Below are 26795 nucleotides of genomic sequence, written 5' to 3'. Positions count from 1 at the left end.
CTTGGATTTCTCATCATTTCCACTTCGTTATGAGACATTTACGATTAGTGATTTTTCCGCTTCGTTCGTAAACATTTTTTGAATCGTTCGTTACTTAGATCATAATATAAATATTCAATTCGGTTGATACTTTCATCGAAACTTAATTAGTACCAATTTCTAACGATTCATTTATTAGCTCAATAGTTAGTTTTCTAATTCACTTTGATTGTTTATCTTTCAGGTTCATAATTCCGGTGATGGATTTTGCTTCGAGAGTTAAGATCCTAGAATTTAATAGGATCAGATCAGCTTAGATTGTAGCAAATTGTTGAGATTTAGTTAGTTGATTATTACGAAATAGCCAAAGGTCAGTTAATAGATGAAAAGATCGACATAAATTGATAGAGAAATTGAAGAAATTACAATTGGAGATTATTATATGAGCCCTTTGGTCGTTCATGTGTTTTCATGACTTTGATTGTTGAAGACAAATTGTTCTTGTTGTTGGTGATTAATTCTGATTGTTATCGTTGGAAATTAAATTGTTTCTCTGTAATTCTCCTTTTAAATTGTAATCATGTCTGGTCTTTTTTCTCGTATTCTTAATCGGGTAAGCGATCAATTAGTAATTCTTTGGTTCCACCGTAATGTTATTGTTATTTTCTTTCAGTTTTGATTGTTTACTTTTCTTTTCTTATTATTTTATTTTCGTTCTTAGGCTTCAATGTTCAATAGCTTTCGGAATATAAGTGTCCAACGACCTGCTCCTAATTTCGAAGCCACTGCCGTTGTCGATAAGAAATTTAAACCCATCAAATTAAGTGATTATCATGGGAAATATTTGGTTCTCTTTTTTTACCCATTAGATTTGTAAGGATATTCTTAAGGGAAATTCAATTGATTTGATCTATAAAATAATCATTTTGTTTATTTTTCTTTTCAGTACTTTTGTCTGTCCCACTGAGATTATCGCTTTCAGTGATCGTGCCAACGAGTTTCGAGCTCTCAATGCTGAGCCTGTCGCTGTTTCCATTGACTCACATTTCACTCACCTTGCATGGATCAATACACCAAGAAAGGTACATTAGATTGAAAACCTTTCCAATCTAAAAGACAATCAACTAAATAGTTTCCTGGAAAATGTTGTTAAATCTTCCAAATTGCAAGTTGCAATCAATTCGGATTTATTTCTGATTCTCTTTGTATTTGTTATTATTTTCTTCAGGATGGAGGATTAGGTGAAATGCAAATTCCATTGGTCGCTGATTTGAATAAACAAATTTCCAGAGACTATGGTGTCCTCTTAGAGAAGGAGGGAATCGCTCTTCGTGGACTTTTCTTAATCGATCCTAAATCAGTTGTTCGACACATAACAATCAACGATTTACCTGTTGGAAGATCAGTCGATGAAGCTTTAAGAGTAATCCAAGCTTTCCAATTTGTCGAGAAACATGGTGAAGGTTAGTAATCAATTGGAGAAATCAGAGTTTAATCAACTAGATGATTACGGAAAACAATTTGAATCTTCAACAATTTGGCTCGAACCCAATTAATGTTTAATTCTGTTCATCTGCTTCCGTAATTGTGTCTAGTTTGTTTACCTCGAAAAAAAAAGGTCGATTTTGTGATGTGAGAATTTTTCTCAATAATCAAAGTTAATCACAATAGTTTCTTTTAATTTATTGCTTTTTATTTCGTTATATTATTATTACAATTTCTTTTTTTCTTTGTTTCTTCTCTTGTTATTTTATATAATTTACAGTTTGTCCAGCTAATTGGAAACCCGATTCTCCAACCATTGATCCTAAAAATGCCAAAGCTTATTTTGAGAAAGCTAATTAACAGAATTAACAATCAATCGTTTTGTTTTAGAGGATTAACAAGAATGGACAATATGATGTTAAGAAGAAGAAAGTAAAAGAAAAACATAGATAATAATAGATAACTTTTTCATGGATTGAGGGGGAAAAGTAAGGTGAAAATATCAATTAATCCAAAGTTAATTATTAGATTTATAAAAAGAAATTGTCAATCCAAAATTACCACAATTAAAAGTTATTCACAAAAAGGTGACAACTTTTGTTTGTTCCATTTGTTTATATTTTGTTTGTTTTTCACCTTTTCCGTTTTCCATTATTATTATGTCATCAGCAAACCAAGACTAGAAATATAACTAATCAAATCAATCGACATTCACTCTAAACTCAATGTCAACTCATTAATATTATTCTTATTTTTCTTTATCGATAATCCAATTGGTTATTAAGTGTGTGTGTGTATGTTAATTAAACAATTCTAATAACAGGTGAGCAAGTTTTTTGTTTCCATGTGATTTCTCATGATCATTTATCGCCAATTTATTGATTCTCAGTGCAAGCAGCAACCGTAACCAAAGGCACTCCTTTTAATTTAGCTTTCTCCTTAATTGATAAAGCCTTTTCTTTCAATTTTTCCATGAGTAAAGGATGAAGAATTGTATTACTTGTGTCAATTGAAGTCTCCCCATTTGAATACATGGTATCCAGAACTAATTGTAATCCTTTAACTGCTTTTGTACATCCATGTTTAAATCTTTCAGTTCCAACGGCTTGAACGGCTTTAGATAAACCATACATATTAGAGTTAATCCAAGCTTTTCTCTCGGCAAGAGTTGTAGTTGGATTATCGGTTGATTGTCGATAAATAACATTCTCATCAACGGTCATTATTGTTTGCATTCCAATGTTACGAGTATTGGTCTCAAAAATTTTGTTCACTGGATCAACCATTGATTCCTCAAGGATATAACATATTCTAGATGGGACAAATCTTTCAGCCCATCCTGGTGGTCGACTTGTTTTACAAATTAATCGTTTACTAATTAGACGACCATCACTATCGACATATCTCTCAATGGTATCTTCAGTTAATACATGATTACTATTAGTTAAGTGATAAGGAGACAAAAAAAAAGGAGTAGAAAATGAAAAACAAAAAAGATAACATAATTAGATAATGTCAATTGTTTACAAATAAAATAAAATAAATGAGGACAATTAAAGGTTGACAATAAGTACTCACCTATAAGGGTTAGGATACCGACACCAAAAGGCTCTAACTACTTGATCCCATGAGTAGTTGAATTTATCAAGCATTTCAATGAAACGAACCATATTGATTCCATACAGAGACAAGAAGAGATTAAATCAACAAGCCGGAAAAAGTTGATGTGAGAGATTTTTCTCGAAAATAACACGACGAACAAATTTCTCCAATGCCAACACCAACGGTGATAGTAAAAAGAGATTTAGATAATTTTAGATAATAACACAGGTAAGAAAGAAGTAAAGGTGAGGCCAATGATAAAACCTTGAGAAGAAGATCAAAAGTGAGAGCAAAAAATACAAAAAAAAAATGCGAAACAAATACTAATTAATGTTACATGTATTGTTTCAAGTTTCTGGCTCAAAGGAACAGGATTAACCTCTGATAACCAGGTGAATCTTTTACAATCATGGCGATGGAAATCAATCGGTTACTAGGCAGTGATGAGAACACTAGTTGAACAATTAATGGAATTTAAAGAAAATTGGAACAAATTAAATAATTAATGGAAAGAAATTAAATTAAAACCATAGATCACTTTCTCTGACCCAAATTTAATTAGAATTGAAAAAAAAACAAATGTGTAAATAAAGAACCAGAACATCGATAGTATCGAAGAATTTTTTTCGATACTATCGATAAGAATTTGATTTTTTCGATTTTTTTTCCGAAACTTTTGTTTCTTTTTCCTCGACAATTTAAATTGTCAAGTTAATTGTTGTTCTTTTTTTTCAGGGATTTAATTTGATTGAATTACTTTGAGAGTTTTGAAAATTTTAATTTTAGTTTTAGTTTTTTGTTCTCATTTTAATTTATTTCCAATTAAATTGTATTAGAGTTACAATCAATTTGATTAAAACTTTTTTCTTTCGAGTTGATTGTATATTATATATTTAATTCAATTGTTGTGAAAAGTGTCATTTTTTATTACAGTTAATTGTTGAGGATTAAATTTAGTTTATTAATAACTGAATATATTAAATCATTTTCTGATTCCCTGTGAAAATGATTATCATGTAAATTGTTTTGATTTATTTTGTGTTTTTTTTGTTGTTGTGTTGTTAACAAAATTTAATAATTGGTTAATTGTCCCAAACAATTAAAGTAAAGAAAGAAACAATTCCAATTGTCATTTAGTCATTTCTCCATTACAATTAAATTACAATTAGTCTGATCAATTCTCCTAATCAACTTAGTAATTAGATTTCAATTTTAAGATTTGATTCCAACTGATAATCATAATCGTTTTTTGTTTTCCTCCAGCAATCAGTTAATCCAATTGATGATTTATCTGTTTAACAAATGAAAATGTTTAATTGTCACTGGAATTAGTTGATCACCACCAGAGTCTGTATGATGTATTGATAACCAATCAAGCAATCAATCAATCAAAAGATTGTATCAAGGGCAGCCAATGATTTAGTAATTGATTCATCCTGTTAGATTGAATATAAAACAATCAATTAATTACTTATGAATTAAATTGTTGATCGAATAATATTTTCTCGAATTGAAAAAAATTTTCTCTTCTTTCTGAACTTTTTTTCCCATGAAATCTATGGGGAATTGTGACTCACTTTAAGACAAGAATCGATGAATTCTTGTAAATTGATAGTTCCTTTTTGTTTTTGATCGAATTTCTGAAAAAAAAGAGAACTCATATTACTTTGGAACTTATATATAAAATCTAATATTAGAATTTGGAATATTCTTTTTACCCTGAACACTCTTTCTGTTTGCTCTTTACCATCAAGAACAAATTCAACTGATTTACCCATCAGATCGTAAACAGCGGAAACAATTAAGGAAAATTCGTCTTTCGTTAAAACACCATCACCATTGAGATCGTACAGATTGAAAGCCCATCGTAGTTTATCCTGAACACTTCCTCGAGCAAGAGCCGAAAGTCCAACGACAAAATCCTAGCAAAAAAAGTTCGAAAATCGAATTAGAATCGAGAGAAAAAATCAAAATTCTAAACCAACAGATTTAAATATTCATCATCTCAACGACGACTTATCAATTTCTCTATCAATCCTTTATCTACGGATTCGATGTGAAAATTTTGACATTTCCTATCAATATGAATTCTAATCAGTTTAACTCAGTTATTATGATTGATTAACCATCACAATCAATTTCACTATCAACCTCAAATCTGATTGGTTAAACGTTGAATATTAATCATATTTGAATGAGTAAACAATTTAATCTAATCCATTGAGAAGATTAATTTTTTTCCTCTCATTACATTCTGGTTGTTGTTTCAATCTTGACGTAACAACGCAATCAGTTAATTGTAATTATCTCTTACCGTGAATGTTATTGATCCAGTGTGATCAGGATCAAATGAATTGAATACATAATGTGCATAAGAACTTGGATCGGAGCCTCGAGGAAAAAATTGAGCATAAATGACCTTAAACATATCCTCCTTGACCACTCCCGATGGACAGTCCTAAATGGTAAGAAAAAAGTTCGAGTTAGAAAACAATTAACAAGATTGTCCAGTCAATTAATTTAGATCAAATTCCAAGCAATTAAATCTACAAGTTGCCACTCGATTGATTTCAAAATGTTGACCAACAATTGAAACTTAATCACTTGGACTGAATTCTATTTATTTTTTTTCTTCTCAATCTTATTGACCAATGTCCATCTTTCTCTATCTTCTAGATAAATCTAATTGTCTCAATATAATTTAATTTTGTTCCAATGATATTTTGTATTATGTACGATTCATCTCAATTTTTGAAATCGAAACTTGATTGAAAACTTTTCTTTCGATGCTTGGAAACTTTTCACTTCTTGACCATAAGAATGACCAGTCTCAAGGTTTACCTGTTTAAATCCTCTGTACATGATTTGAAGTTCTTGTTTACTGAATTTAGTCAATTGGCATAATACTTCAATCGGTTCTGGTTTAATATGAACTTGTTGTCCATCGAGATCATCAAAGTCCCGCTCTGGTTGAAAAAAGAAAGAAAAAATTTTTCGATATTAAAAGAGTTCAGATGAATTCGAGAGGAAAAAAAGTTCTAATAATAGAATCATATTTTTTTGAACATTATATAAATGAATCTGGAATTTAATTTCTTCAATATTTACTCTTTTCTTCAATAGAGTTGAGAATTGAGAGAACACAATCAAATATTGGTTGACAATCAATCTTAATGTAATTAAATAGCAAACAAATGGTTCACAATTGAAAAGAGTTTAATTTAGACAATCAAGAATCATTAATCGAACGTGAATTTTAACCAATCGTAAATACATAATAACAAGCAACTTTAATTCAATTTAAAGGATAAACATGATAAGTATTTTCACTTATTAGTAGAAACTGAAAGTTCACTTTAAAATTCTGGTTAATATCATAATCTATTCAGAGACAGAATTGAATTTACATGGAAATTTCTTTTCACCAGAACTTTTTTCGATCCAAAGTTCTAAGCTCATTTTCTTAATACATAATATTTTCACCTTTTTTATCTTATTGTTGTCCAGAATTCAGAGAATTCTCATCTCTCTCTCTCTCTCTCTCTCTCTCTCTCTCTCTCTCTCTGATTTAGAGATTGAGGTTAAAGAAGAAAAGTCCACAGGAAGTTCAGTTATCTAAGGTGGAAGTGACCATTCATCATGAAAAGCATTCACATTGGTGGTCAAGCTTAAAATGGTTGACTCACATGATGACAGAAAGATGAATCCTTATGTTTGTTTGGACAATGGTCAGTTGACAGTTAAACAAAAGGAGATTGACCTTTTTGATGGTCAAATATTTATCTAGCAATTGTAAGTAACGGTAGATACTAAATTGTTGACCCAATCGTTATTGGATAACATTAATCATTACACCTTAACAATTTCCTTCGATAATTACTCCAAAATCTGATAATTAAACTACACAAAAAAAAGTTGCTAATCATGATTGATTAATGATAAACAAAACCTTTCAGTCTAATAGTGATTAACCAATCATCGTCAAGGATTATCTTAATCTTATAATATATATGAAGAAATGAATCAATTACTCAACCGATTATCTTTAAATAAATTATCAGCAATTAGTAATATCTGATCAGTGGTGTATTTGTGTGTATTTATTGATGATGAATATGAAATTGATCAACTTTAGTTAATCAGATCGCTAATCATAATCTAATCAATCTATCAATCAATACAACTATCGTATAGATTATTGAACAATTTAAATTGCTGAAATTGTGCTAATATTTGTTTACCTTAATCATTGTTATCAGTAAATTGTTACTTTCATGTGACAATTGATTTTTAAATTGTTATCGTGATCGTTGAATGAATTTTTCTGATTGATCAGTTATTCATGATTGTCACCAGATTTTCAATGCTGATGATGAAATTATTACCATGTTAAAAACGATTGATGGATCAAGAATCCATGAAAATGATTGAAAAGTTTACTATTAGATAATCAATTTGCTTTCCATGAAATTCATGGTTACTGAATTTTTATCATGAAACTTTTTATTTATATGATGGAAAACACTACCTGTACTCAAAGGAAATATAACTATTGAATATCATCATGTAAATTCAGTAGGAAAAAAACATAGATATCTCTTCATGGTAATGATGATGATCATGAATCAGAATCTGAATCGGAAATAAATAATTCATCAGATTGAAGCATAAATCAAATTTTGATAATAACTTTTCATCACTAGAATCTGAAACAATTGAACATCTTAATGATTGATCATTTCTATCAATCACCAGGTAAATCATTTAGATTCAATGGTTACGATAACAATCAAATCCTTAATTGTGATTAACTTACGACTCATTTGGGTCGATACTTGAGGTGAGATCAATTTACGATTTCGATTTTTTTTCGAATCTGATGATTTAGAGGAAACATTACAACGAACACTTTGCATCATATTGTCTAATAATTAAATCACAAACAATTAAATAGAAAAATAAACAACAATTAACCACCAATTTAAACTGTTAATTTAGTATAAAAATGAGAATAAACTAAATTGTTGTGAATTTGAAAAGCAAATGATAAACTTAATGTTTCCCCATTAACTTTTGCAGCCTCACTTATTGAGCTAAATTTAGATTGTGAAGTTAATTTGTCTTGTTAATTTTGATCATCTTTTCTTGGCATCAATCGTATTCAACCAAATGATTAACAACAATCACCAGTGCCATCATCAGTTAATCAAAAAGTTTCCAACAATTTGCAAACAATTTAAAAAATTCAAATGGTAAACATTGAATGTTTACCATTAGAACTTGTTTTTTTTTAATCAATCAGCAATTAAAAATCAATCTTATTACTATGATGCTAATTTAATGGTTCATCCAATTGTTTTTGATTGTGACAACAACATCCCAACAATTTAACCGTCCGAATCAAATTATATCGCAGCCAATTAACTTTCCTCATTACTGTGATTAGTTAATTGTTCAACACTGATGACATTATATGCATTATAAGGTTGAGATGTTTTCTAATCCTTTAATCATAAAATTAACATAATGATGGTGATGATCAAAATTCACCTTTAGCATAACCTAATCACTTAAAGTTAATTGTTACAGAGGAAGACAAAAAACAAATCTGATAAACAATTAACCAGGTAAACGATAAATTTAATCCTCAATACTGAATAAACTGAATCTTCATGAGAATCTGAAAAAAAACATATTCCTCATGAGACTTTGGAACCGAAAGTGATTAACTTTACCAAGAAAAATATATTTTAAGTACAAAGGGAATTCAGTGAAGGAGATAAAGTTCAGTAATGATTATTTTCACGGTTTCATGGTGAAAGGGTAAGAAATGAATGAGAGTGAGAAAAAAACATTTTCACTAAAGATTCAATTGGAACCATGAAATTATCATATGATAATGATTCAAGAGTCATTAGCTTGTTAATTCAAGGTAAATATCTTAATCTGAGCATCATCATGTCTCATGAAAATCTGATGCTAATGAGATGAAATTGATTGAACAATAACAACAATCATTATCGAGTATCTCAATTACAATTATATAATCTTAAATATCTTTCAACATTAAACTGAGAAATCATGTATATGAGAAATACATGGTTACGATTTTAATGTTGAACTTTTTTTTCATGATAAACTCAATTCATTTTTCCTTGTGACTTGAATATAATTTTTGTATCTTTTGCTTTTTAGTTATTAAAGCAACATGATAATAGGTATCAAGGTGTATGTTTGTGTGTGTATATGGTTAATGTATCTGAGAATCTCAACTTTTTTTCCCATGTTGTTCATGGTTTCTGAAAGTTTTCATGTGATAGTCACGGAAATTGTTTACAATAAATCACTTTATATGGATTCCAGGGTGGAGAGGGTGGAAAGAAGCAATTACAGGGAGGAAAACTAAAGGTAAATACGAATATGTATCATATGTTCATTTCCATTTTGAACTTTTTTTGCTCAAATTTTTTATTCCTCAGATTCACTCAAAGAATATGTTCTGAAAGTTCTGATAGAATCAGGTTTCAAGTTCTGATGATAGGATATTTTTATTTATTTACATGTATTCATGGGAAAATATGAATCAGTTCATGAGGTGAATGATAATATCATGAAGAATTTTCTTCTTTTTTTCCCAAGAATTGATGTGTTTATATAATAAACTTTTTTTCTTCTCTCGATGATTGAATAACCTTCTGAACGATTGATCATGAATTCTGGTCAGTCATTGGCCATGGTCAGTTATTGGTCAATAGATAACAAAAGAGTGAACAATTCAATTGTTCAATCTATACAATGAACTATCAATAGACTGAAAAAAAGGTCAAACTGCCCAGGGTAAATTGTAATTCATTGTTATTATTATTCATCAACACATCAACCTCATATAATCACATGAACCTTTCATGGTAATGTGATTTTATTGAGATAAACCGTTGAAATTATCCAACATATTAATCATGATCAAAATTCATGGCGATGATCAATATCATGATGAATTGTTCATTTCCAAGTATCTAGATTTTGTATTTGTTCATTAAGACCTTCGCAAAGATGAAATGATTCAGTAGCTCATGATGATCATGATAACTGACCAGTGGATTGATAAAACTATCAGGTCATCAAAAGGGTCAGTAAAAAAAAATAAGATGATTTTTTTGCTTCTCATGAAATAAATGATGATCAGCTAACATGTCAATCAGAATGATGATCAAGATGAGGATGAACGTGACGCTGAAAATAGATGAGGATGACAAAACGAGAGAGAGAGAGAGAGAGAGAGAGAGATCTCTCAACTCATCATCATCATCTTCAGTTTGACTTGGAAAATTTTCCTCCTTTAATCATCTTAATTATTATTGATAAAGTTCAATGTCACCTTAATCATCATCATCTAAACTAAAGGTAACCCAAATAATTAAATCAAAAATCATACAAATTAAGCTGATATTGCAATTCAAATCTGATTACAAAATAATATCATAACTAAATCATCATTTAATCAAATGATTGTTTCTCATTGGATTACCGATAGATATTCACAATCTAAAACTTGTATGATGATCATCATTATCATGGTCAATCAATTTTACCTGAGATAAAATGATTAACCTTAATTTTTATCATTCAATTAAGTGAAAGCTTCCAATCAATTGAACTAATCAAAAACAAAGAAATGATTGGGGAAAAAAAAGTTTCATCAAACAAAAAAAAACTAAATTAAATCACAATTGAATTGTATGAAAACAAAGAGTCCCAATGATTAGTGTCCAGTTCTGGTCAATTATTTTTGTTTACGTTTACAGTTAAACCAAAATCAACATGACAATTAACCAAATTACCCATCTGATAGTTACGTTAGTCTTAATGATCGTAATCAACAATATCAACTACAATTTATTGTGATCGCTTTTTTTTCACTCCCAGAATGGACATTGTCCATTTACTCCTCCTTCTACTTATTGTCCACTCTTGTTGACCATTTCAAGTCGATGGTCATTTTCATATATTACATAACCATTATCACCATGGTCATTATCTTCATCTACAACATTCACAATCATTATCATCAAGTAAACAACCGTAATCATTATAATCTTTCACCAAATCTGAATCCACAATCAACTGAATATTAATAACATTTATTCAGATTTTCATATAATCAAATTTTAACAATTTATTTCTCACCATAATCATGGTGAAAATAATACAATCTACTAATTTAATAAACTTTCAAGTTGATTTTCTCACAACAATCAAATGTGTGTTTAACTTTTTAGATTAAATTATAATTCAATCAAAATATGAAATTAAAAAGTTGATATTTATTGTTTTTAAAGGGAATTCATGTTAACTTGATTGTTGAACATTTAATTGTCACCAACTAAATTAGTACGATTAGTTGATCATTTATTTGATTTTGGTCATTAATTACTCGGAGGTAATTTTCGAGATAATTATCTTCCCTTATTATCACTTGGTCGTTAAGGTTAATTGTAGTAATTTAATCAATCAAGAAGGTTTTTTTTTCAATGATTAGTTGAGTTGGTAAATTAAGTTTATCATGAGACCTACATGAGAGATATTTGTTATTGATGATTTTCAGTTGAGAAATTAATGAATTTGATTGACGTTCATGAAATTTATCATGATAGTTAAACGATAAACATGAACTCAAGGATAAAATATATAATATTTTTTCAGGAAAAAGTAAACACCCTGAATATCATGATTCCTTTATTGGAAATGATCAGAATCGTTAACTTTTCTGATTCTTAATCTCATCAAACTTCACCAACAACAATCATGAAATGATTCAGAATAATTGACATCGTTTGAAAGAGGATAAAAAAAACAAAGATAATCTGAGTTGTTGATGAATTTTTCATGAAACTTTAATTCCTTGATTGTTGAAATGATATAATCTCAGTAGGTGAAAGTGAATCTTTTTCTTGGTCTTTTTTTTGGGATCTTGAAAATTGAATTAGATGAAAAAGTGAAATTCTTACACAAGGTTATCCATATTTTTCACCTTTCTTATTATCACCCATGGAAAATATCATGTCAGAGTGATGATCGTGATCAGGGAGATAATAATTGTTGAGATGAGCTTAAAAAACTTTTTCATTTGAGTTTCCATTTAATCTGATGGTTCAAGATTACAGAAAATGCTGTTATCATGTTACCAGAATCTTGGGTGAGGCTGAAGTATAAGTAGAGAAAAACAGTTTTTCTACTCGAATGAACTTATTATTTCGTCATTATCATGATTATCATTATCGCCATCATCATGATGGACTAAACATATGAGCAAGAATTTAGAGGAAAATATTTTTCTCTTCCAATCTCCGCCTTCTTACAGGGTAATGAGCGAGTTCCATGAGCCTTGGGTAATCTAATTGTCTATTAGGTTGATAGTCTTTTCATAATTTACCCTCATGAAAAGATAATTTTCAGTATTTTCATCATATTTTCAGAGATAATTCAGATTCCAAGTTGGATCGAGTGTTATTTTAACCCAAATGAATCAATGGTAAAGTTAAAAAGGTTAAACATCATGATTATTGTGAAACTTTTCACCCAAAACATTAAAATGAGGAAAATAATTTTCCAAACATTTTTATCTCTCATGAAGATCATTCAATTTCTATGAAACTGAATTTGGAACTTTTCAAATTGAAGATAAATGAATTATATTAGAGTGGAAATTTTCACCTTCATATCTACCTGAGTCTCTCTTTCATCTCTCCCATCTTCAGGGGTGATAATTGAAACAGATAAGCTCGAATTGAAATTCAGTTTCAAACAATTGAATGATGAATCATTTTCAAGGAATTTACTTGAGTTCCATTGCCGGATATTAATCAGCCAGTTCATGGATACCGATTGAGTTTTACTCTTGAATTTACCATGAAAATGTTAACACATCAGTGAACATTATATTAATACATATAGAAACTGAGCTTCATGACAGGGAATTTGAAGACAATGAATCAACCTTGATTCTGAAGGAGTTAATTGGTTCCTGTTATCAGGTAAAATTTTTCATGATAATTTTATATTGATTTTGAGGATGAATTTATTTTATAAAATCTTTCAATTCCGCTCAAAGTTATATCATTAACTCCAGAATTCATTGTCAGATTTTATGTATCAGAACTTTTTATCCTTTTAGTTTATGAAGTTTTCTTCTCATAGATTCCTCTTGGGTATAATATAATTTACAAATAATAGCAATAATCATGAGATGCATGAGAAGATTCAGTTTTAGGAAACGTTATCTGAATGCCAAAATGTCTCAGAATCTACAAAAAGTTCTGAAAAGTTCTGTGAATTTTTTTCTTTCCAATTCCAGAATTTTTCTGAAAGAAGAACAAGAAGAAAAGTGTCAAATTTTCCTTGAACTTTTTCCATAAAATCAATAACCAACTGATAGTATTATAAATGAACAATGAGTTTCCATTCAGGTTCTCACTTGAGATTTTCATGGTAAAAAATTCATAAGTTGTTTAATCATCTGCCAACACTAGAAGTTGATAACTTATTGGTGTTCATTAGTCAAAACTTTCTGAATGCTGAGCATTATAAATACTCAAAGAAAAAAGGATGAGAAAAAATTGTTATTTTCCATGATTGGAATTTTTTTTCCTCCATGTAACTTATCATCTTTGGTTTTCTATTATTTATAACGAGAATCTTTTCTCCCTGAACTGACCTTATAAAACTTTCAGGGTGATTATCACTTTTTCTCATCTTCATCCTCTAAATTTAGGCAATATTCATGTTCCAAGGAATCTGATATCTTATATAATATGATTCTTTCTGTCATATTTCCTCTTGCAATTCCCTGGGTGTGACTATACACAACAACTTGCAATTCTTTAATCTAATTTCTATCAATTCCAAATTACATGATAGAACAAAATTATTCAGCAGATAATCAATTAAACATGGAAATAAACGCAACAGATTAAAACAACAAAAAGTTCTGTAAATGAATTGATCGGAATGATCGAGATTAAGATAAATCATGGAGACGAAAAGTTTTCTCTCTCTATTTTCAAGATGAACTAATTTCCATGTTCTCACCATGAACAAGTTGTAGATTATCATGTTGAGATAAATTTTCATTTTCATAGTCATCAAAGAATCAATACCATGAAAAGAGGAAGAAGATTAATAATCCATTATTCTGATAATTCAGAATAATATCATATTCGATTCTTGATTTTATTGTTATTTTCTCTTCTCCTTCGTTCTCTTCCTAATGTTCAACTTCGTGATTATGATCTTTATCTTGATCATGATGAAATTGAAACTCTATTTGCACTCAGAAAGATAAAGATACAGAATAGATATTAAATCAATCAGCTAAATTCTTGAATTAAGGATAAAAGGATGTTGATCATATTCCAATACAAAAGGTACGTATTCATGAATAGATATCGATAAATGTTCATTCCTTAGACTTGAACTATTATCTCCCTGCCTCATGTTCACCACCTCCAAGAACTCAGCATTCTGATCATGATTCAGAATCAGAATGAAAACTTTTCCACCCTGACTACTTTTCCTATGTAAATATAACATATTGTTACTAATATCTAATGGATTGTTACATAATAAATGTAATAATTTAATTCTCTGGGTAAACAATTAACTCTATTGTTTACTCATGGTAACCGTGAATTAGTAACAATTAACTGATTACACCAAAGGTTAATTAGCTTACCATTGAATAAACATTTTCACAATTAACTTTGTTCCAATTTTTTTTTCTGTTCCTTCATTAAGTTAACTATTGTCTTGTACATTTAAAATGGTTGATGAATGATTAACAATTTAAATTGTTGTATATTTATAAATTTTCATTGAAACGAAAACGATTCAATTAATTATAAAACAATTAAGCTCAGGTTACAATGTTAATCATTAATATCAATCATCATGTTTCATTATTATTTTGATTTCACTAAATAAATCATTAATCAGTCTGTATATTTGATCAATTAAATTGTTGTATCAGTGAGAAACTGATTAATTGATTTACTTTTTTACTAATAATATAAACAATCAAATTTGTTTATACGATTCATATTTGGATTACTTAATTGGGTTAATTAGTATTGGAAATTTATGTACAACTAAGCAATCAGCTGATTGTCGTCAAGATGAAATAGTTTCTCGATTCTTAATTGTTCAACTAATTGTTTCGATTACTAATTAAAATCTTACCTTCTTCAAGAGTTTTAATTCCGTACCAAGTATTTTTAACAAACTTTAAACATCGTGAATAAAAAGTGGCCTCAGAATCGGCAGCATCTCGAAACGATTTGATCAAATCCCGTTCTTGTTGCCGTTTATTTTTACTTTTGACCTTACGACCTGCCGAGTGGGATGTTACCATACCATACATGATGATACCAATAGAATTGAACTAATCGATTGACAATTAACTTTAATTGTTTTTCCAATAAGTTAATAATTAACAGTAATGGTTGTTGATTATCATGATACGTATTCATAATGAGTGAAACAATTAGTTAAACTCATGACATTATACTTTTATGATGATTAAACAATCAAAAAATCAAATTAGAAACACAAACAATTTGAAAATCACAATTAATCAAATTCAAATGGAAAACGAAACACAATTAAATGAGAATGTAATTAAATTGTATTATGATGATTATGGTTTATTCATTATTAACTATTGCCCTTGATATTGGTTAATTGGTTTACTATATTTGGTAATCACTTTTAAATAGAAATGATAATTTTGATTGTTAATTGCAAGAAAAAAAAAAGATTTAGATTCAATTGATGGATAATCAAATTAATTAACTCGATATGATTTTGGCTTAATTGTTTGATGTTTAAATACACGATATGAATGTAAACTTTTTTTCTCCTTTTTCGTTTGTCAACTGATTAGTTGATTGTGGTAAATTGCGAAATTTAAATATTAATTTACTAACAATTTGGATGAAGACGTGATCAGTTTGATGAAGATTAAGTTAATTGTTGTGATAGAAAATGTTATTAAGGCACAAGAAGAAGAAGAAGAAAAAGTTTCGTTTGTTTCGAAGATCAAAATTTCAGAACAGTTCTGGACACTCGAAGTTCTGAAAAGATTCTGTATGGATTTTTTTTCTTTCTCTTACTCTCTTTCTCTCTCTCTAAATGATGATAATGATGAAGATGAAGATGACTGAGTCTCTGTCTGTCTGTTTATCTGGGAGAGTTGTTTTTTTCTTCTTCTTCCTCTACTGAGATGATGATGTTACTTGGAAGGAGAACCATTTGTGAGTGAAAAGTATCTCATCATCTTCCAGGGATGATGAAGATCATCATCTAGGAAGATGCTTCCTCTTTCCAAGAAAATAGACAGAGACAAAGTGAATGAAGAAAGAGAATTCCCAGAACGAAAGAGAGAGAAAAAGATAAAGAGAGAGGGAGGGAGGGAGTAAAAAATTACCATGGAACATGAATTTTCATATAATAAATTTCATCTACATGAGGGATTAGTTGGAATATGATGATTACAGATTAAGACAAAGATTATGATGTTGAGAGAGATACGAAATAGTTGATAGTCCAATGATAAAGGAACCGGAAAAGATACCAAGACCATTGAATTTATCATGTAATTGAGATTAATTGTGATCATTGATTGTTATTATTTAGTTAAATGAACAAAAAGATGATCAATATTTGACTATTTAGCTAATTACTTGACTTAAAGTAAAAGTTGATTGCATGTTTCAAGATTTACCTTTATGAATTTTTCATCAACCTACTCATGAATTATTAGCTTGGGTGTTACTGATTCCTATTGAATCATTTTGATAAATTTTTGAGTTGATTGTTTTTAAATACAATTTGACTTTTGTCAAACTTTTTAAAAGTGTAACAATTAAAGGATAAGTTTAAGACAATCAAGACACACCTATTGATTTGGTGTATTTAATTTAACCAATTGGTTACATTAATGATTAAGATCACGAAAAAAAGTTTATTGCATTTAATTATTGGTGTTCATAATCAAGTCTTACTTGTCATAAACTGGACATTGATAATTAGCTGAATAAGAGATGGATCCAAAAGTTTCATGATAATTAACTTATTCAGATTTAATTAGTAGTTGAAAATATCAAATTTGATTAAATTCATAAATAGCAAATGTTAATTGTTTCATTTAAGTGAATATGATATTGTATCAGAGGTGGAAATGGTTGGATGTGGAATTGAAACTCAGAAGGATAAATGAAAACAAAATTTTCAGGCAAACAGATTATTGTGAAACAATCAAGGTTATATGATTATCTTCTTGTTGGTAAACTGATGCTGAGGATGATGGTGATGACGATAAGAGGGTTTCAGGGTAACGATGATGAAAATACATGAGAAAGATGAAGTGTAATTGAGGCGTAAAGTTGACAAGGCGTTTAACTGTTGTTATTCTGTCAGAACTTTTTTTCTCCAGTTCTAAACAAAAACGATCATCATCATAATAATAACATTGTTTATCTTCATCATTATTATGATAATCATCATCATCAGTGGGTGAAGAGTAAAAAAAAATAAGGTTGATAACATGATTCTTGTTTCCATGTTTCTATTCAGTTCCATTAAATTCATCATTTCCTTTTCCTTCTTGTTCAATTTCTTGTGTGTACAAGGGATGAATAAAAAACACACATACTCACACGCCAAGAGTTCAGTGAATACATAAACTTCATGATAATGATGATAAACAGAGAGAGAGAGAGAGAGAGAGAGAGAGAGAGAGAGAGAGAGAGAGAGAGAGAGACAGAAAAAAATCAAAGTTCAGTAAAAATTGGAGAAAAAGAAAAAAAAGTTTCAATCTGAATGCTGAACTTTCTCCTCCCTCTGACTAGGTAATACTTTATATCGACTATTCTGATTCTGGAGGCTCTGATAGCTCCACCTCCCTGAATATCCATCAAATATTCACATAACATTTCACTCTGGACAGAATTTGAAAAATAAGAATCCCATGTAAAACGATAATTCATATGAACTCATGGATTTTTTTTCTACAGACAAAAGCGATAAGTTTAGATGGGAAGAACAATTTTCTCATGGTTCATGAAGTTGAAGAATTTTCTATTCTTATTGAAAAGCAATTGCTCCTTTCGTCAGGGTTATCATCGATAAGAATAATAAATTATCATCTCACTCTCTCCCTAATACACACAAATACAATCCACTTGAGCTGATAACATTTTTTCAGGATGTTTTTCATGGGAGAAGACAAAAAAATTCATTGACACAAAAAGCTTCCTGAAAATCATCTGACTAATGTTCAAATTCGTGATGGATGCTTACCATTGAACTTTCTGTCAGAATTGTGAGTTCGAAGTAGGCAAAAAAAAAATAAAGAGCATCTATTAAATATACTACTAGATATAAATCGAGGATTGAAAAGTTATTTTTGATTTTTCGAGGAGCAAAAAAAAATGAACGAAAAACAAAACTCGAACCATTTGATTTATTCAATTGTTCACAATTTACAACGATTATGAGTCTCTGTTAACATTTTCATGGGTCAAGGATGAGAATCGATTCTGTTTTCATGATAAAAAATTTTGGCTCATTGAACAATCATTGACACATCAAATCGACAATCAACTCGACAATTGATTAACAATAAAACCAATCCACTGAATGGACGCATCAATTGTTAACAAATTAACTTTCTCGATCAGGTTAATTCACTATCAAGATGATTAATCAATTATGATCAACTTTAATTGCTCAACATCACAATCTTCATTTACGTGAACTCTTTTTTTAATCAAATCATTCAGAATCCAAAATCATTAACTATTCAACTTGAGGCTAATTAAATCAAACAGAAATGATAATATTAAAAAAAAAATCTGATTCCATCGTTAACCAAATCATGATGATTATCAACATTAATATTAACCGGATGAATTGATTGTTATCATAACAATTTGATTTAATTAGCTTTTTTTATTATTCGGTTTGATTAAATGTCTAATTTTTTTTCTGGCCCAATGTTCATGTGAATGTTATTCAGAATCAGAACTATTTTCACCAATGATAATCATGAGAATCATTAAAGTTTTATTTGTATCAACAAGGGAAATTTGGTTAAATTTTAATAGACCAAGATAATCAAGTTAATTCACTTTGATTACTGTTTATGATTACAATTTAACTCTTTATATTATCCCAGTTAATTTGGTTACAAATATCAATTCTAATTGTGGATTTGAATTGAGGAAAATACTAAAATCATATAATCAACTCATCAGCTAATGATAATCATGTTGATCTCTGTTGAAGGTTAATTGTCGTTGATGGTTAATCTCAATGATATTCACATGAGATAATAATCAGAATTAATTTCTCTTAATGAAATTGTTTCTTAATTGTAACTTTTTCATGTTTCCTTTTCAAGTTTGCTCTCTCTCTCTCTTTCCCTTTTATTGTTGTTGTAATCATTATGATAAAATTAATTATTCAAGTTAATTTAAGTGGTCAATATTGTTATCATTATGATGATGACGATGATGATGATAATGATAACTTGATGGGTGAGTCATTAATTGTGAATACATGATTGACAGAGCATTGAATCTGAAGCGGATGAAGATGATGATAGTCTTGATGTAACAATGATAATGTTTCAAAGTAAATTCATTAAATGATCAACTATTATTTTCATTGATTATGTCCAGAAGATGATGAAGATGAAGATGGACTATTGTTAATATTTCAACCTAACTCTCTCTCTCTCACTCTCTCTCCCTTTATATGTCATCTTCTTTGCATCTGAACATGATGATGATTATCTTCCTAATTCCTCTTCCTCTGGTCATCTATTGTTCATAAATTTTTCTCATGAAATGAATTCTTTTATTCCTATTCCAAGGACAGAAATAAACAATTGTTATCATAGTGCACCAACGATTCACATTGTATCATCATCATCATTATCATCTCCATCTTCATCTTCATCTTCATCATTATTGTTCAAGGCTTTGTCAGAGTAACAATGAAACTAATACCAACCATTATTTGGAAACTTATCAGTTATCAATGGTGATGAATTTCTCACTGATTGTTTACCATTTGAATCTCCCATGAATATTTCTCACCACGAACTTTATATATAAATGTATTGATATGAAAATCGAAAATTTCTATCAAAATTAATAATACATATTCGAACTTTTCTTTTGGAAAGTTTTTTTTCTATTCGAAAATTTGGAAAAAACTTTTGAAATATTATTTCAAAATTTCAGGGTAAATTATTCAGCCGATGATTGATGTTATTCAATTGATTGTGTCACTTTCATGTTATCACAATGATTAAATTGAAGATCAATTGATAATGACAATCTTATTATCATTCATATTGAATAATGATAATATTGTAATAACTTTGTATAAATAGTAGAGTGATGTTATCAACCATGATTATAATCATGATAATCAAACTCAGATCCTTCAATTGATTGTCAAAAATGTTCACATTGATATTGTTACATTAACACAATTAAATAAATGGCCTTTGCCTTTATCAATATGTGTCAAAATCATTGCTCTCAACTAAATAATAGATTCAAATAGTTACAGGATAAAGTTAATCAATCTGCAAACATCATCACAATTTATTAATCATCACCAATGAGGCAAAATCTGTATCAATATATAATTAAATCATTGACATAATTTTTTTTCCTCTCTCTCTCTCTCTTACTAATCAACAAGATGGATTAATGTTAATTCAGTTACAATAAATGATAACTTAACATTAGAAAGTTAGAGAGGAAAGAAAAACTCTTCAAGACAAATTATCATGATAAAAGTTCTGGTCTGATTCAGGAGATTGAGGATAATGATAATCAATTTAACAAAGGGAAAGAAAATCTTAATCATAATCAATCAATTGATGAGAATTGATTAATATTTAAGTTTCGAGATTTTTGGTTTAGACTAGTGGCTCCATCTTTTGTCAGGGAAAAGAAATGAAATGGAAACCAGGAAAATGGAAACAATTTCAAACTGAATCAATAAATTAATCATCCGAAGTTGAATAAGAAATTAGGTTAATTAGTCAACGATCATTGGTATTAAATAAATTAATCTAATATATTGTTAAGCATTCAAGTGATAATCATTTGATCAAATATACACAATGAATAATAATTAATGTAAATCGATTGAACCATTTTGATAGTTGAAACTAGTGACAAGCTAATTAACTAATTGTTGATAATTATACTTACTAATTATTCATTGATAATCAACTGATGGTCATTGGTTTTATCTTAATTGTTCAAATATTAGATGTTTGGTTAATTTAGTTATTATAAGGAAAGAGATGAGGAAAACTCAACTTGATATGTAAGCAATTAGTTAATTGTGATCCGAAAAATGAGTTTTAATTTGATAAACAAAGGGAAAACTTTTCAATTGTTAACAATCAAATCAACGATTACTGTTGATGGTTTGCTATGATTGAATTATTAGTTAAAGTATTGAGCAGTTTTCTTTGAACAATTTAAATGTTTAGAAAACAAGAGAATCAAATTGTTGATTGTAAGAAGATTAATTAATGTTCAATGAATGTGATTAATTGTTGTAAGTAAATTTAAACTCACCGACTGAATCTAAAGCTGAATCAAGGCTTTTCCTACGTTTCTCCGTCTTTGATTTAATGAAACCTTTAATTGCGATATAAGCTGTTAATTAACAGCATGAGACGAATGAGAAAAAAATTTAAATTCGTTAATTGTGATTAAAAATCTTCTTGTATTATTATTATTATTGTATATTCGGGATAGAAAGTTGAATTTATCGTTAATCATAATCTGTCATTTTCGAAGCGAAAATTTTTTTTCGTGAAAAAACTTTAATCAAGTTCAACCAATCGATTTATTATCTTGACCATAAAAGATTTAATCTTGTTAATTGAACTTTCAATTTCTTATCCTGAGAGTTAATACCCAATATACAGGGTGATCTTCGTCGATTTTCTTACTTCTGTCCATCCAATTTCGAAAGGTCCGAGCGTCTTTTATTGCTTGATTGATTCGTAAATGTTTGGGTGTTAAATTTTCCACTGTTGGTAAAGATTAGACAAGAAAAAAAGAGAGTTGATTAGTTGATTGTTGGAAAAGAATCAGTGATTGAATTGTTCATGATTATCGAACACTGGACATCACATTGGTTATGGTTAATCGGTCGAGAACTTGTTGCCTTTGTTGAACTTCTCATTCTTCTTGAAGAACTTGCAATTTCCAATCGAATCATGTAAACAATAGACTATTAATATATGAATTCGAAGTTGAACATGTTACAGGTTCGACGAAAATGTTGACATTCGATGTGATAGTTTGAACTTTCCATGCTTACATCATGACTCTTTGTCTTTTTGTTTCTCTTTTCTTTTTTTTCGAACTTATAACTCGAAAAATAAATGTCCAGTTTGTCGAAAACACAAAAGAAAAGTTGAAGAAATGTTTTCTTTTCCTGTTTCTGTTATCGATCAAAATTCTCATTCATCATGAACTTTATTCAATTTCCATGTTAATGGAATGAGCACAGAAAAAGATGAATAACTTTCAGCTCATTTTTCTTTCTGAATGTTCACCATCAGCCGAATATCATACAAGTTCATCTGAGATAATCAGCTGATCAACAGGAAATGCTGATTTGAACCATGGTCAGCTGATGGTCAACAGTATTCATATTTTTTGGTAAACAATTAACACAACAACAACGAAAAAACAATTATCAAGATAGAAATGAGTAACGATAATATCAATTGATATCATGAAGTTTGCTGATTGAAATTAACCAGTTACTTGACCAGCAACAATCAATCAATTGCTAATTGTATGTATAAATTATTGATTATGAAAATTTGAATTAATCAAAATCATGATTATTAACCAGTATGAAATTAAAATCCTCTTACTTTTAAGGTCAATCTAATCAATTGGAAAGTTTGAAACAAAAGTTGATTGTTGAGGATAAATCACAATTTAGATTGTGATTAAAATTGTGTAATACAAATCATATCATCTTGAAAATTAAATTATAATAACAATTTAAGGTCAAACAATTTAATTGTCTCAATTTTGTCTTTTAAATCAATCAATCAATCACAAGTATGATTAAAATTTAAATGCTAATCACTTCAAATTGTTATAACTAAATTAATGTCAAGGTTTTTTTATTTCTGATTGTGATTAAAGTTTCAATGTAAATGATTAAAAGTCAATTGTTTCAATTTTAAATTAACCAACAAAAAAGGTTTATCTACAAAACAATTAACCAGTTAATTGTTGAACAATCAATTTTCATCATTTAACTAATTAAGTTTACATTGATTAAAAATATCGTTTGAAATTGATGAGACTAAATTTTTATCTCTCTAATTGCTACAATCTAAAAGTTAATTGTGATCTAATGAAACCAATTTAATTATGAATTAAATAGTAACTTAATCAGATCGGAAATCAATTCTGTTAATCAATTTAGTTGGAAACAAATTGTACATAAATTGATTCACACAATAGAGTTGATTACAGTTTAATTGTATCAATCAATACATTAGAATGATGAAATTGTGATCAATTAACAATTCAACTCATTGAAGTTAATCGTGAACAGAATTTAATTTAAATAATTGATCCTCTTGATAACCATCAGTTTAGATGATCACAAATATTAATACAATTTAGAAATCACTAATTGCTTGGTTAACTTTCACCATTTCCATTACACTGTTCACTGAATTTGATTAAACCAACAATTAACTATTTCCACTGTTTTTGTAAATGAAATTAATATAATCCAATGTGTTCATTTTCAGTTGATTGTTACAGGGAATTGATGTTCCTTTGTTGGCAATTAAAATTGATTGTTCGGCTTACCTTTTTGCGAGAAATTATCTTTTTTTGGACTTTTCTTTTCAAATGGAAATCGTTTAATCCTAATCGCCGTTGCACTATCACCAGAATCCATGGATCTCGGTGAATCATCGGCATCATCACTTGAATCTTCATCTATTTGCTGTTGATGAGCATGATGAGAATGATGAACATTTTGTTTAGTATATGAGATGCTGAATATTTTGGACATGATGTAGTGAGAATAGTGGAGAGAGAGAGAGAGAGAGAGAGAGTGTGTGTGTGTGTGTGTGTGTATGTTTATTAGCTGAACAATTAACCTGTTGGAATTTTGAAACTGGTCGAATTGACGGAAAATGTTGACACTGGTCAAGATTTGAATGATTCCCTTGAAAGGTTAATATTGTTTTCAATCATTATCTTCATGATTGGTGATCATTTAGTTGATAAGAAGATGAAAAAGTAACAAAGTGACTTTGTAAATGGACGGAATTGAAACCGTTACAATGATTCAGTTTTGGACATTGTGTTGACTTTGATGATTAAGATGATGAGTATGATGTTGAAGAGAAAGAAATAAAAAGAGAGGGAAGGATGAACATCAACAATCTCATGAGAGTTTCAGAGATAGAAAAAAAAATTCTATCCATAAGTCGAACTAGAGAAATTTTTTATGCTACAAAGGCAGGAAGACGAAAATGATGATGATAATGATGAGAGAGAGAGAAAGAGAGATCATGAGAATATCAAGTGAGCTTAAAAGAGACTAGGCAAACTCTCTGGTTACTCTATGAGAATCTGAATTATCTAAAGAGCTCCATGAGATACTTAGAGAACTCAGAACTGGAGAATATTTTCTTTGTCGAATTTTTTTTCACCCTCTTTTTCCTCTTTTAGAACTTTTTGTTCCTCATCCAGATACCAAATAAAGAAACTAATTCTTCTGTCCCATACAAGAACAGTTTCGAGGTTTAACTTATCCCTCCGTAAGAAAAGATACATATTTCTATTTGAAGAAAAGAAATAAAATAATGGAGAAACCAATTCGACCTCTTGGTGACATTTCGAGTTAACACTTTGATCTTTGGTTAATGGCTAAGAATTTAGAATCTTCAACAGCGGAGGAAAAGAGTACTGAGAAAAATGTTCTTACCCTTTCTCGATTTTGTGGGTGATGATTTTCCATGACACTCTCTTCCATCTTCATCGTATCTTCTACATTCTCCATCATCATCATCATCATTTCTCTCTCATCCTTTTCCGATTCTCTTTTTGTTTTTTCTTCTTTTCATCATCATCATCTCATTCTTATTCATTCTTATTCTTTTTTTCTTCACTTCTTGTCTTCCTGTTTCTCCTTCTCCTCCTCCGCATCATCTTCATCCTTTTCTTGAGGTCACAAATCAATTGCAATTCACCATTGAGATTGTTCAAAGATGCTTTTTCTAAATATCATCCGCATCTTTTCTCTCTCTCTCTCTCTCTCTTTACCCACAATAATCTTAACATCGATCCACTATCTCCATGTGATTAGTTTACAGAGATGAAATTGAATTTAGTGTTTCTTTACCAAAATAAAGAAAAACTTTTCTTGTTTCCATTTCAACCATTTCATTCAACAATTAACACAATTTACTGAACAATCATGCAACCGGAGACAGAATCTCATAAAAATTGTTTCAATCAATTTATTATATTAGCAGTTAAAGTTAATTATCGTCTCATATAATCATAGGCTCTCGAGCTTTTTTTGTTTTGGAGGGAAACTTTGAGTCAACTGGAACCAAAAGTGAACATTGTGGTTAGATTATTGTTCAAAACAGTCAATTCAAATGGAAAACAGAATCGATCGAGGAAAAAATGAGATAGAGAGAAAAATAAATTCGAAAGAATATTTTTCTTTCTGTTGTCCACTTTGTATTCATCATTATTATTATACTTTTATCATGATATTATTATTATGTCAAATTCATGGTTGGCTAACCTGAAACTCAAGCTTCGAATTGGAAATATACATCATCAAAAAGGTTCTTTACTTTTCATTGATAGAGAACGAAATCTGGTAGAATATCAAAAATATCAAATATCGAATCTCCATTTCAGCCGAGAACGATTATGATTAAACTACTAGAGATCTTTCATCGAACTTTCATTTTCTTTAGCAAATTCTTTGCGTCGATTTCGATGAATACTGATAATCTCTTGGGAGTTTTCGTTAATTTAATCAATATTTTGGTTCATTTTTGGGGAATCGAATCATTAATTACGATTGTTGTTAAGCTTTACTGTTATGAGCTTTGCTTGATAAGTTAGTCTCTGTTAACCCAATCGATTTGGAATAAAGGAAAAAAATTGAAAGACATTTTGAACATTTGAACAAAGCTCGATAATCGACTGATGCTATTAATTATAAGATACCAGATGATTAAGCCCAAAATATATATTAATTAATCTATCGATTAATCTAGAAGAGATAATTTTTCATCGAACTGAAAATCTACTGGTTTTATATTCGAACCAGTTTTTTTTGGTTCTAAATTGGATTATTATTGTTTCGATCGAGCTTCGAATCGACTATCATTTGAAATTGAAACAAATCAATCAAATTTTTTAAAGAAAAGAGGTCAACTTGATTTTATCAGTTCTAATTGACAGGTAGTACTGACCACGATATCGGTGTGTCCAGTGGATGAAGGTCATAAAAAAGCTCGAAAAATTAAAAATTCGTTCAATTTCAGTTACAAATACAATTGTAGTTCCAGAAAAAAGTTTATATCTTACCCACGATTTGATTGAACTTTCCCTTGG

The 26795-nt window shown here is 29.2% G+C and overlaps 3 protein-coding genes across 4 annotated transcripts; 1 reads left to right on the top strand and 2 right to left on the bottom strand.

Annotated features, from left to right (window-relative positions):
- The first annotated feature begins 432 nt into the window (after positions 1-432).
- On the top strand, positions 433-2058 carry LOC128395020 (peroxiredoxin-2-like). Its single transcript, XM_053355406.1, has 5 exons — positions 433-592; positions 701-852; positions 926-1061; positions 1208-1442; positions 1745-2058. Exons 1-5 carry the CDS (start codon positions 560-562, stop codon positions 1822-1824), a joined length of 636 nt encoding a protein of 211 aa, XP_053211381.1. The 5' UTR covers positions 433-559; the 3' UTR covers positions 1825-2058.
- Positions 2059-2186: 128 nt separating this feature from the next.
- LOC128395019 (PRELI domain-containing protein 1, mitochondrial-like) lies at positions 2187-3634 on the bottom strand. Its single transcript, XM_053355405.1, has 2 exons — positions 3043-3634; positions 2187-2901 (listed from the first exon to the last, which is right to left on the bottom strand). The coding sequence occupies exons 1-2, from the start codon at positions 3132-3134 to the stop codon at positions 2340-2342; spliced, it is 654 nt and encodes a 217-aa protein (XP_053211380.1). The 5' UTR covers positions 3135-3634; the 3' UTR covers positions 2187-2339.
- Positions 3635-3859: 225 nt separating this feature from the next.
- Positions 3860-24677, bottom strand: LOC128394755 (Kv channel-interacting protein 1-like). Of its 2 annotated transcripts, XM_053355114.1 has the most exons (8): positions 24012-24677; positions 22112-22192; positions 21732-21812; positions 5908-6032; positions 5381-5524; positions 4785-4988; positions 4644-4706; positions 3860-4502 (listed from the first exon to the last, which is right to left on the bottom strand). In XM_053355114.1, exons 1-8 carry the CDS (start codon positions 24217-24219, stop codon positions 4455-4457), a joined length of 954 nt encoding a protein of 317 aa, XP_053211089.1. In that variant the 5' UTR covers positions 24220-24677; the 3' UTR covers positions 3860-4454. The 2 variants fall into 2 exon arrangements, with proteins under 2 accessions (XP_053211089.1, XP_053211090.1); XM_053355115.1 differs by lacking the exons at positions 21732-21812; positions 22112-22192; positions 24012-24677 and adding an exon at positions 15301-16309.
- Between the last annotated feature and the right edge of the window lie 2118 nt (positions 24678-26795).

The sequence above is a fragment of the Panonychus citri genome, unplaced genomic scaffold (assembly GCF_014898815.1).
Source record: "Panonychus citri isolate SS breed McGregor unplaced genomic scaffold, ASM1489881v1 Contig00140, whole genome shotgun sequence".
NCBI lineage: Eukaryota > Metazoa > Arthropoda > Arachnida > Trombidiformes > Tetranychidae > Panonychus > Panonychus citri.
The sequence above is the reverse complement of the archived record's forward strand: the minus strand, read 5'-3'. Positions and strand labels throughout refer to the sequence as shown.